This window comes from Vombatus ursinus, unplaced genomic scaffold, assembly GCF_900497805.2.
Source record: "Vombatus ursinus unplaced genomic scaffold, bare-nosed wombat genome assembly UNPS02014779.1, whole genome shotgun sequence".
NCBI classification, from domain to species: domain Eukaryota; kingdom Metazoa; phylum Chordata; class Mammalia; order Diprotodontia; family Vombatidae; genus Vombatus; species Vombatus ursinus.
In genome coordinates, this window is record NW_020954557.1 from 59466672 (window position 1) to 59479797 (window position 13126).

Sequence of the window (13126 nt, forward strand, 5' to 3'; positions counted from 1 at the left end):
TTGACAAAACCACTACCTACCTTCTGCTAATCAGAGCAGATTAAATTAAATACACAGAATTGTATCATTTAGTTTAACCTGAGCCATAAATAACCTATCAAAAAAAGAACTGTTAGACCAACTCATAAATAATATCCTAGGTTAAATTTGGTCAAACTCCTTAGAGAGCTGAACTACCTAATATAAAGTGAATGGCTCTGGATCTCTTTCTTTTTAATTCCTTGATTCAATTTAGTTGAACAAACATTAAGTGCCTGTTATATGCCAGGTACTGGGTTGTTGTATATAGGAAACAACAAAACCCAATTTAGCTGAAAATCAATAAAGAAGAGGAATATCTGAGAAAATAGACTGGAGCCATATTGTGAAAAGTTTTAAATGTCAAACACTGATTATATTTAAGCTAAAGGTGATAGGGAGCCACTGAAGCTTCTTAAGCAAAGGACTGGCATTGTCAGACCTGTGATTTTGCTCCCTAAGTGTTTGTGTGAGTAGGTGTGAAGCATGAAGGACAAATAGTTATATCTTTTCTGTTACTACAAACCACTCATGAATGCCTTAAATTTGTTGTTGTTGTTGTTGTTGTTAGAAGTTAGTTTAAATGTATTAGTGAACCTCAGTCTTAATTGTTTTTATTTTCAGCGTATTGTAAAAATAGCTAATTGTTGTTTTCGACCGTGTGGATAAAAAATACACACTGTCTCAGCATAATTCAAGTGATTTGACATATAACTTATTTCTAAATAATCCCTGAGTGCTCAGTGGTTTAAACAAACAGTTGTAGGGAAAGTTACACTAAGTCCAGAATCTCAGTTTCATCTATTAAGCCTGGCAATTATGTCATGCACAGATTTGTAATCTCTTTATTTGTGTAAACTGAATAACAGACTAGAGTAATTGTAGTAGAGTTCTTTATGTCTCCCTAAGGCCCAATAAACAACAAAAGGTTGTTAAACATGCATCTCTCACAAAATTACTATGTCAGCATTTTAGTAGACATAACCATAATCTACAAGACTGCACTCGAGCTTACAGAAGCCATCTAATAAGCAGTTTGAAAACAGAGGGAAATTCACAACCCCCCAGTGATTCAAGGAATGAGAGTATTTCATCAATCTGGATTTATAGCAGTCCTTTCTTAGTGAAAATATTATGCTATACTGCCCAGATATTTGTGCATAAGCAAATCTTTTCACTGAGGCACATACAGCATCCTTAAATTTTTTTATATGTTAAGAATCTTCCAGTTCATAAGACATTTAATATGAAAAGTTACTTGGTATAAAATGATTAGTACAGTACTGAAAGATAAATTTTTCTAAGATAAAAAGAAAAAAATAACCTAGAGGGAATTTAACAATTATTTGTGTCTATATTTTAGCAGTCTTTTTTTTCCTATAAAGACTTATGAGAAAGATACCCTATAAAAGAGACTGTAATTTATCACAAATATTTATCATATTAATAAAATAGAAAAAGCAAGGCACACTTTTTTAAAAGTCAACTCTTCTTGTACAGTGCTAGGTAAATTCAACATAATCAACATATGCCCTTAACTTTTTTCCCCCCTTTGAATCTGTCTTCTAGAAATAGTTTCTGTTTTATTAATCTCATTTACACTTTTATTGTTCCTGCACCCTGAGGTAATCCTGTGCCTCTTAAATTATATTTATGGCTTTTAAAATTAAGTACAAGTTGCTGTCTTAAGAAATGTATTCTCACTTCTAATTATGCCCGGAACAAACTTGTAAGGCACCCAATAGAATTATAAAATGCAAAAATGGAGGAACTGTTGCAACATAGTCTCATGTAAATAGCCTGCCCCAAAATTTCCTGGTCCCCTAAGTTGTAAAGCTTTACCATAATAGCTCAGAGTCATCTGAGTTTTGTTCTGTCACATTTTTTTATTATTACTACACTGTGGTACATAAGAGCGGGAAGAGAAGCTTTTTTCATATAATAACAATAATAGTAACAATTCATTTACTACTTTAATGTTTATAGTTTCCCTGCAACAACCCTGTGAACTAAACTCTTTTTTAATAATTACTTTCATTTAATATATTTTCATTGTCTAAATAACCCTTTCATGGGACAAAAATGAAGGATTTACTTTTTTTTAATTTTCACATTATTTTGCTCTCTTAGGACAACATATATACATATATGTGAATTGTATAAAATGTATGCTCATATATAGTACATTTGAGCACTTTTTCAGTAAGGTTTAAACATGAAATAATACATTAAATTAATTCCTAACAAAGGTATTAGCTAGAGAGAAAAAGTCTATAGTTATATGTATGATTAGTTAATGAGAAACACAGAGAATTTATTGAGTTGGAAGACTTCAGCAGCCCTCAAGATACCTGACAAGTGACTATCCAAGGAAGGAAGATGCCCTCACCCTCCCAAAGCAGCTCATTCCATTTTGGGACCACTCTCACTGTCAAGAAGTTTGTCCCACCATCAGTATTTAGATTTCAGTAGGAACTTCGATTCTCTTTAAATCCATATATTCTCTATAAATCTATCTATATTGTTCATATGTCTAGAAAGACTATATATGAAAAATTTTGAAATTAGGATAATGACAATTTTTGAGGACAACCAAATTGCTGAGGATTATGTGGAGCCCAGCCCACGTTGTAACCAAGCAACACTAATCCAATCTAGGCATACACTATACTGAAGTGTTTTTTTTTTTTTGACATCTTAGAAAATATTTTGAGAGCATTTTGATAGAAACAGTTTCTAATGATCTTCTGCTATATATTTTATCCCATAAGATACCTCTTTTGATGCTCCATTTATCTTATGTTTTGGTAAGTGATCTCTTTCTCTGTCATTCACTAATCGAAACTGACCTTGCAGTCAAAATAGTTGATGTTTAAACTATAATCAGTGACTTGTCAATAGATTATAGAGTTAATGTAAATTGGCTATAGGATAAAGGAAAAAAGCATATTTTTTAAGGAAAATGACCGAAGAATGAGTATACATGGTAAATATTATTTCAAGTTACTTGAAGAATTAACTAAGACAATGTATAAACAACATGAGAGCTTTACTAAGCTTGACTTAGATAGACTTCACCCGAAGCACTGATGCCACTATAAGCCCTGCTTTCTATGATGAAAATAAAGTAATTTTAGTAATGAGATTATTCAAATGCATTTGCATATAGAGCCTAAAGAAAATTGTTCTTTCGCAAACTCATCAAATCACTTATTTCTTATATAACTAAACAATTATAAGTCACCAATTTTAAAGTTGACATAAGAGAAAAACTTAGTTGCCTATTTTAAATAGTTTATAAATATAGTTGATTATAATTACTTGGTAAATGTGTCCTATTTTTTTCTGGGCAGAAAATATTTATTCAAAATTCAAAATATTAACTCCCCATTTTATGTATTTATAGAATGAAATGACAATGCATAAAGCCAATTGTCAAGTGAATATTTTGGAGGCCACTGATAGGTTTTACCTCAGTTTAATTTATGGGGAATTTGATGACCACCATATCTGTTGATCTACAAATACTTGTCAAGTGCCCATGGTGATAGTTAATTCCTATCCCCTCTACAATAGTCAACACAAATGCCCTTGAAAACTTTGGACTTTAAGATCTGGTACTACAATCACAGTCATTACAGCATAATTTTATAGTTCTCACTATTTTGGAATGCTCCCTAGACAATTTGTGGATATCGTGTCACCATGCTAGTGTGATGGCATTAATACAGTGAAGCCAACTCTGTTTCATACTGCACTTCTTTATGATTCCTTACTACCTGAAAAATAAATACTAGTCACGGATTAGAAATTAGTCAATCAACTTCCTTCTTACCTTTAAATAAACCTGAACTGCTATTTATCTTTTAAAGACCCCTGCCTCAATGGACATTACCCTCCCCCACCCACAGAACAACCAAACTGGCCATCTCTCTATTCCTCCAATATGATACGCTTCTTTCCCATCTCTATGCCTTTACAGTCCCTGGGTTCTACTCTCTTCTCACCTTTACCTCATAGAATCCCTTTGTTTCCTTAAGATACCATTCAATCATCAACTTCTACATGAAGTCTTTTATACTCCCTCCAACTGTTAATTCCCTCATTTCCAAACCTTATGTGATTGTTATTCAGTTGTTTTAGTCATGTCCAACTGACCATGACCCCATCCGGGGTTTTCTTGGCAAATGTACTGAAGTGGTTTGCCATTTCCTTCTCCAGTTTATTTTACAGATGAGGAAACTGAGGCAAACAGGGTTAAGTGACTAGCCCAGGGTCACACAGCTAGTAAGTGTCTGAGGCTACATTTGAACTCAGGTCTTCCTGACTCCAGGAATGACATTCATTTATTTTATATAAATGTATGTATTTGTCATCTCCTCCATTAAACTATAGTGCCTTCTCAAGAAGGGATTATTTCATTCCTTCTATATCTGTCCCAAGCAACTAGTACATAGTAGGTGCCTAATAAAAATCTTGGTGATTACATTTAGTAATCTCAAATGTTGGATTTTTATTTGATATCACTGTGCCATTAGGAATTCTTAATGGAACTTACACAATAGAAAGTATAGACTAGATTCTTTGAGAACAGTAGTATTTGTCTTATTATTAGCTGAATGACAGAAATCACCAGTATTCCTTTTGGTAGCTTCATCTTTAGCACCTGTGGGTACCATTCAAGTTTCAGGGTAGGTTCTGTCCCCCATTCAAGAGTACCCCAGATTCAAGGTGCTGTGTGGGCCTGCATCCACTCAGAACTAAATATGGCTCATGAGCTCCCATGGATGGGTTGACTTTTATTAGTTAACCCATAGGACATGGGTAGTTCAAAACAAAGGTATATGATGAAATAGTAAGAAAGTAGCAATAAACTATTTCTTTCACACGCTCTGAGATACATTCTCTCTCAAATACACACATTAGTAGGAAAAGTGGGTATACTTAGGGAACATACATGGAAGGGCATCAAAATAAGGAACATGTGTGGCCAGGGTATAAACACATATTATGTCCTCTGGAAATATCTCCACCGGATGCATTGTCTCTGATCAGTACATTATCTTCACCCGATGTTGCTCATCAAGATAGAATCTCTACCAGATGCTGCTACTCTAGAGGCATGGCCACTGCCAGGTACCATTGAGCATGTAGTTTGTGGAGATACTCTTTACTTTTAGCTTCGAGATTCAGCTGAAATCCTTTGCTTTAGGGGGTTCTCATGAGAACTCCCATAAGGCTCTATTCTGGGTTTTTTGTTTTGTCTTATTTTTAAGCACAAAGGCCTAGGACTATTTATAGTTCTTTCAGAAAAGCAACAGCCCATGCTTAAACCCTTCAAGCATCAGGGGGAGAGAACTTTCTATTTTTTTCCTCAGTTTTCTGCCTATACTTTTCAGAGTCCTGGAGAGCACAGGATTTTACATCCTATAAGAGATTTCTTGCCCTAGGCACTCAGATCTTTAGAACATACTCCTGGCTATCAGGCTAGTGTCTTCAGGCTTAAATCTAATTTTTGAATTTCCTGGTTCCTAGTTCTTAGATCTCTGTCACTCTTGCTTAGGGTATATATTCCTTATGCCTCCCATTTTAATCTTCCATAAGTGATTGCTTTGTAGTCATCCATGTGGAGCTTTGATCTCTAGAGTGAGGTGTATACAAGATGAATCCATTGGGGGTGATGGAAGAAAAAATTAAAATTAAAACTTATATTATTATCTAAAAATAGATTTTACTTATATTTAATGTATAGATTGACACTACTAGCCTCACTTTGTGTGTTAGATGATCATGCCCCTATATGGTATTTGAGGTAACATGAGGGAAAAGCAGGAATTCCACCACAGGGAAGGGTTGGCAATCAGTCAAAAAGCATTTATTAAACACTAACTATATACCATTCCCTCATTCAGTTTCATAGATCTCAGTGCATTGCAATGTATTACAATTTTTGTATATCCAGTTAAGTAGATTTGCAGATTATAGTGTATAGTTTTAACTAAGTTGTCCATCACAGAATCAACAAGTGTTCTAAAAAGAAACTACTGATTGTGTAAGCATAAGTGAACAAAGCTGTGGCAGGGCTGACACTTCTTATCATACAGCCTCTGCATAAGTAACATTATGATGGGAAAAAATCGCTACCTAATCACATTTGACAAGAAGTCTGCCCAAGAAAGTAAAAATTACCAAGAAGATTATTTCAAATAAGATTTATATTTGTTGTCATTCATTCATAGGGCACCTTATGTAATGTCCTGTGAGATATTAGCTGATGATAGTACAAAGCTATTATGGGTAGCAAAACATTTAAAATGTTTTCTCCAAATTCATGTAAAAATTTTAAATATTTGTTTTTAAAAATTTTGAATTTCAAAGTCTATCCCTTCCTCCCTAACCTCCCCCCTTATTGAGAAGGCAAGCAATTTTATTTGGGTTATATATGTGCAGTCATACAAAACATATTTCTGTATCAGTCATGTTGTGAAAGAAAATACAGACCAAAAGAAATCCAAGAAAAATAAAGGAAGTAAAACAAAAGTATGCTTTGATCTGCATTCAGACTCCATCAGTGCTTTTTCTGGAAGGAGATAGCACTTTTAATTACGAGTCCTTCAAAATTGTCTTAGATCACTATATTATTGAGAGTAGCTAAGTCATTCACAGTTGATCATCATACATTATTGCTGTTACTGTGCACAGTGTTCTCCTGGTCCTGCTCACTTCATTTTGCATCAGTTCATGTAGGTCTTTCCAGGTTTTTCTGAAAGCATCCTGCTCATCATTTCTTAAAGCACAATAGAATTCCATTGCAGTCATATACCACAACTTATTCAGCCATTTCCCAATTTATGACTATGCCCTCATTTTCCAATTCTTTGCCACCACAAAAAGAGCTGCAATAAATATTTTTGTACATATATTGCATATGTACATATACATAATTTTTTAAAAGTCTATTTGAGATATAGACCTAGTAATGCTATTGCCAGGTCAAAGAGTTGCACAGTTTTATACCTTTTAGGCATAGTTCTTTTTTTAAAAGAACTTTTAAAAACTTTTGTTGGTAAAAACAATATATCACGTGTAAAAATTCTTATGTCTTCACTCTTAAAAACTCTGGCCTCAGAATTTTCTAACCTGTTTTAAAAATCTTCCAGTGAAGTGTTTCAGTGTTTTTTAAGCCCATTTGTTGAAAATATAAAAATGCAACACCTTGCAATTAGTTTGTTTTGTTGTTGTTCAGTCATACCAGTCACGTCCTAGTCTTAGTGACCCCATTTGGGAGTCTCTTGCCGGAGATACTGCAGTGATTTGCCATTTCCTTCTCCAAGTTAGTTTGTAAGAACAGCTAATTATTATCAGGGAAGATGGAAATTTGCCAGCTGTTTTTCAACGAAAGAAAACCTTTGCATAATTCATAGATGGAATCAAAAAATAAGTATCATGATTTGTAGCTTCATATCTTTCACACCTATGACAGCCATTCAATTACAGAATAACTGAACTTAATACAGATCTTGGAATCATTATATCACAAATTGTTAAATCAAGATTTTCAAAACTAATGAAGCATATGCAATCGTATTATTACTGTAATAACATTTTAGTAATAGATTAAGGGTTGTTTTTTACTGTTGATATAATCAATTTTTAAAAATATTTTAACTCATGCTTTTAAAATTCCTATTTTATGTTTTATACTATAGCAGGCCTGCACTATACATAATTTATTAGTTCAGTTAATATGTGTGTGTGTGTGTGTGTGTGTGTGTGTAAGGGTGTGTAAGGTCACAATGTTTACTTAGGGGTACATGGTCAAAGAAGTTTGGAGAGCATTGATAAAGAGGATACTTTGCTAACTAACTGCCACTGGGGAGTTTGGGGTCCCCCAGTTTCTCAATTCCAAAAACTCTTATGTCCTCTCATGCAGATGATTGAGAGAAGAAAGGGCATATAGGCAAAACTTAAGCCTAAGTTGGGTCAGTATTATTATTTTGCCCTCTAGCAAAGCTTACGTACACAAAATTCATGGTTTTAGGAATGAGAAATGTGCTCCTTTCATAACAGTCTTTAAATTGCAGCATCTTTTAAATCATAAATACATGCTTGTTTGCATGCATACATATTTCTATAAATGTTGGCAACTCACACAAAAGAATTTGAAAAGAAGCCAAGTTTTTTAGATGTGAATATATATTCGGCCACCATTTAGCACTCTGACAAGGAGTCACTTGAAATCCTTCCCATTCTCAACAAATTCTTTGTCTATTATGAGTAATATGTCATGCACTTAAGGATTGAACAGTATTGCGTTGCTAAAATCCACTTCTGAAAATGAAGAACCTGTGCTGATTCTCTGTGGGATTCTTAGTTGTAAGCATTAGTAACACTATCTGCCTCTACTTAGGTGACCTTGGACAAGTCAATTAACCTCCCTTGGCTTCTGTTTCTTCCTTGGTAAAATGAGGAGGTTAGAATAAATAACCTCTAAGAGCCCTTTTCGCTCTAGAGCTATGGTCCTGGGACTCAAATGGTATGAGAATCTGTCACATATGATGGCAAGTTCTGAGCCTGAATCATGCATAAATCCTGTCCTTACAACCTCCTAGATTTTCTAAGTTCATAACTAGTAAGCACTATGGTGTAATTCTTTAGTATAAAACATCTGACATGATAACCACAAGAAAAAAAGGTGTCTAGAAATAGTATCTGCAGCATCTCTAGCACCTAGATGTGAATTTAAAGAAAATCTATGTTATACCAGACCTCCTTATGTTAAACTATCTAATAAAGGAAGAGGTTGAGGGATAGAAATAGAGAGTTTAGGGGAAATAAGGTGAATGGGGGAGAGAGGAGACAATGGTGATACTTGGGGGGCAATTTGAGGAATGCATATCTCTGAGTAAGAGTGAACAACAGAGTGAAGTATAACAGTTCTGAGGTTTTGCCTTTTTCACTTCCCTATTTTTCTCCCTCCTTTCTCAAGAAGTCAGAGTTCAACATGCAAGGAGGGAATTAGTCATTCAATTACTTACTTTTTATTATGCCTTAACATTGTGCAATAGGTTCTGAAAGGTTATGCCTCTAGAATAGAAGCCCTGACAGGTTTTATCATGCTGAAGAAGCACTATCATCAGCTAATATTTCAAGGCACAATATATAAGGTGCCGTATCCCAGCAGCATGAAGGAGGGCTCAGAGTCCCCACAGAAAGCACAGAGGGGCTTGGCATCGAGAGATTGAGAGTCTTACCACTTGATCATGAATTCTTTGGCCATGGTAACTAATGAAACCAAAAAAAAAATTACGAAGTAGACCTCAGTCCTTTTTGGCACCCTTCCATTTCTGCAGTATTGGTAGCAAAGTGGCAGAAAGCAGCAACAGAGAGTACTGCAATTAACTCAATTTCTAGACTTACAGGGAAATCAGTGATTTGGCAGAGTTGGTTTTGACACATATCCACAGGCATTCAAGAAACATAATTGGAAGGGGCATTTGGTCATTGTATGTTATATTGCTTGAAATCCTTCTATTTCATTGAATGATCTTTTTTTCCCTTAATGTATTATGTTTAATTTTGCCAGGTAAGTGATACTTGGTTGTAGTCCTAGCTCCTTTGCCTTCCAGAATATCATGTTCCATGACCTCTGATCCTTTAATGTTGCAGCTACTAAGTTCTGTGTAATCCTAATTGTGGTTCCACAATATTTGAATTGTTTTTTTTCTGGTCACTTGAAGTATTTTTTCCTAGACCAGCTAATTCTATAATTTGGCTCTACTGTTCTTTGGAGTTTTTAGTTTGGGATCTCTTTCCTGAGGTGATGGGTGGATTCTTTCAATGCCTATTTTTTCCTCCAGTTCCAGGATATTAGGGCAGTTTTCCTTGATAAATTCTTGAAAGATGCTGTCCAGGTCCTCCTTTTTATTATGGCTTTCAGGTAGTCCAGTGATTCTGACATTGTCTCTCCTGGATCTATTTTCCAGGTCAGTTGTTTTTCCAGTGAGGTATTTTACATTTTTTTCTGTTTTTTTTTTTCATTCTTTTGAATTTGTTTGATTGCCCAATTCTAAGGAATTGTTTTCCTCAGTTAGTTTTTGTGCTTTCTTTTTCATTTTGCCAATTCTGCTTTTTAATCAGTTTTTTCTTTTTCCAAGCTTTTGATTCTTTTTTCATAATTCTTTTGCTTCACTTTGATTTCTTTTCCCACTTTTTCTTCTACCTCTCTTATGTGATTTTTAAGCTCCTTTTTGAACTCTTCTATGAGTTCTTTCTGGGCTTGAAACCACTTCCTATTTTTCTTTGGGGTTTTGCCCATAGGTGTTTTGACGTTGGTGTCCTCTTCTGAGTTTGTGTCTTGATCTTCCCTATCACCATAATAACTTTCTATGGTCAGATTCCTTTTTGGTTGTTTTTTGCTAACCTTTTTTGGCCTTCTTCCTTTCTTTTAAATTTGAGTTCTGCTCCCCCGAGTGGAAGGGGCACTGTCTTAGGCTTCTTGTGCCAGGGGCTGCAACCCCTGTATGTTTACCTGGTGCTACACTGATGTTGCCCTGATGCCTATGGGAGGCCCTGATACCCGTGGGGGACCCTCATGTCAGGTGCTGTGCTGAGGTGGTAGAGTGGGAGTGACTGGAGCTGCTGGAGGCCATAGGGGTCTGGCAGCTTATCTGGTGCTGAGCCAGGGTCGTAATTTTGGTGTCTGGAATGTGCTAAGGCTCATAGGGTGCTTCTGCATTTCCCCGGGGCTACACTGAAGCATGTGGCTGTCTGACTGCTAAAGTCTGCCTGCTTGCCCTGGGCTGTGCTGAATCACATGATGGTTCTTGGAACTGGAATCTGCCCATTCCCCTGGCTCTGCTGAGACACATGGAAGGTCCTGGTGTTGGCATTTGCCTTCTCCATCACATTGGGGCTCAGGAACTCCTGCTGGTTTGCTAAGGTGGGACTTGCTGGTGGCTTACTGGGATGTGTCCTGGACTACATTCCCCTTTTGCCTGAGTGAGACAGACCTTTCTTGGTGATTTTCCGAGTTTCTTGGGCTAAAAGATTGTTTTACCCCATCTTTTTGCTGGTTGTGCTGTTTCAGGATTTGTTTTGGGACACCTATTTTGTGGTGGTTTGGAGATGAATATGGAAAAGTTACGGCGATTTACTGCTTGCTCTACCATCTTGGCTCCCAGAAGTCCAGGTCCATGTTTTCAACACAGATATTCTTCTAATAATGGCGACAAATCATAGAATATTACAGTGTCTAAAGAATCAGAGTCAGGGATCATACAAAGGGCTATGGAGAAATTCATGGAGGGATTGAGCAACTTGAAACACATTATATATGAGGAGTTAACCCAGGAGAAGGGGGTGACATAAGAGATAGAGAATGTCATCAGAGAAATGTATGGGTTTCTCCATATGAAAAACAGATATAAAAAAGGAGAGATGTGCATAGAGTGAGGGATAACCAGTAGACAATATTGTATAACATTTGGAATTCTTGCAATATAAGAGAAAAGCACCTAGTATTTTGTATGGACTTGTGTGGTCAATCTGTAGGAATTTAGACAAGAGTCAAACTAGAGTCACCTAGGCAGCTATGGATTATGTATTAGAGTTAGGAAGACCTGAGTTCAAATTCTGCCTCAGAAACTAGCTATGTGACCTTGGGCAAGTTTCTTAACCTCTGTCTGCTTCAATTTTCCTATCTCTAAAATGTGGGCACCTTCTTCCCAGGATTGTTGTGAGGATAAAATGAGATAATATTTCTAAAGAACTTTGCAAACTTTAAAATGCTATATATACTATCTATTTTTTTATTAAACAGGATGATTTGCATTGATGGAGTGAGTACTCACATCACTGATGTTATGATACTTGTAGTAGTGGATCCTTTATACCAACTTTGTTGCATGCCTTGGTTATATTTTGTTGCATTTAAAGTAATGGGTTATGGAGTAGTCTCGTGAGCCTAATCCCGATGGACCACACCTAATACACAAAGACATTTTAAGAGTCCTTATTTCAAGCATAAAAGAGATAGTCTCTAACAGGAAATCATAATTACTCTTCAGATCTCATAAATAAATCTCCTAAGAGGGAATTTGACCTGTGCTTTTGTTTGTGAAATTAATAACAGTAAATCACATTTATTATTTATAAATCACTTTGTGATTTATAAAGCACATTTCCTACAACCTTGAGAGGTAAGTTGTATAAATATCATTATTCCCATGTTACAATGGAGAAAACTGAGTGTTACAGTGGTTGCCAGCCTTCCTCAGTGTCTTACTCAACAGGCAAGAATATCAAGTTTATATGTGCTGTGTGTCCCTCTTTATTTTCAGCAGAGCTATTTCAAATGCACTTATTATATTAAGGGAAATACATGGAGGTTTTTTTTCTTTCATTAAAGGAAAAAGAAAGATTGAAGCAAGAAAAACGTGATGAAAAAAGATTAAATAAAGAACGTAAACTAGAGCAACGAAGATTAGAATTAGAAATGGCAAAGGAATTAAAGAAGCCTAATGAAGATATGTGCTTAGCAGACCAAAAGGTAATCTTTTCATGTTACCCTATTTAAAACATTTTATGACCTCTTCCCCATTTTCCTGCCCCCACTTTTTTTTACCTCAAATTGCCCATATGAAAATTATCCTTTTTACCTAGCTAGAAGCATTGCCCCAAAAAGCTAATGATCAGACTCTTTTAAACCAAGATATAAGGAGGCTTTATCAGGAATTCCCTTTTTTCTGAATGTTTACCTTTTAGTTTTTAATATTTTGTAGCATCTAAGGTCATCAAACCCCACTTGCCCTAGAGTCCTCCTAGAAAAGCTACCCCAGTAGTTCAGGTAGTTCAATGTGGGTCCACATCAACTCAGGAAACAGCTCATGTGCCTCCACTAATGTGTTTACTTATACTATTCAACCATAGAACACAATTCGTTCAAATCAAAGGAATTTAATGAAACGTTATAGTAAAAAATATTAATAGTACATTTCCCCCACAAACCTGGCACACAGCCCCACAAATATAAAAATCTATTGGTGAGAAGAGTGAACACATCTAGAGATGTACACAGGTAAGAATCTGTGACTTGCAAACATACTAG

General features: G+C 35.6%; 1 protein-coding gene across 16 annotated transcripts in view; it reads left to right on the forward strand.

Moving 5' to 3' along the window:
- Positions 1–13126, forward strand: part of BAZ2B (bromodomain adjacent to zinc finger domain 2B) — a 342755-nt gene that overhangs the window by 281573 nt on the left and 48056 nt on the right. For all 16 annotated transcript variants that reach the window (XM_027865747.1, XM_027865733.1, XM_027865732.1 and 13 more), the window contains one exon: positions 12428–12568. In XM_027865747.1, coding sequence (XP_027721548.1) covers positions 12428–12568 — 141 coding nt within the window. The remainder of the gene's footprint in view (positions 1–12427; positions 12569–13126) is intronic.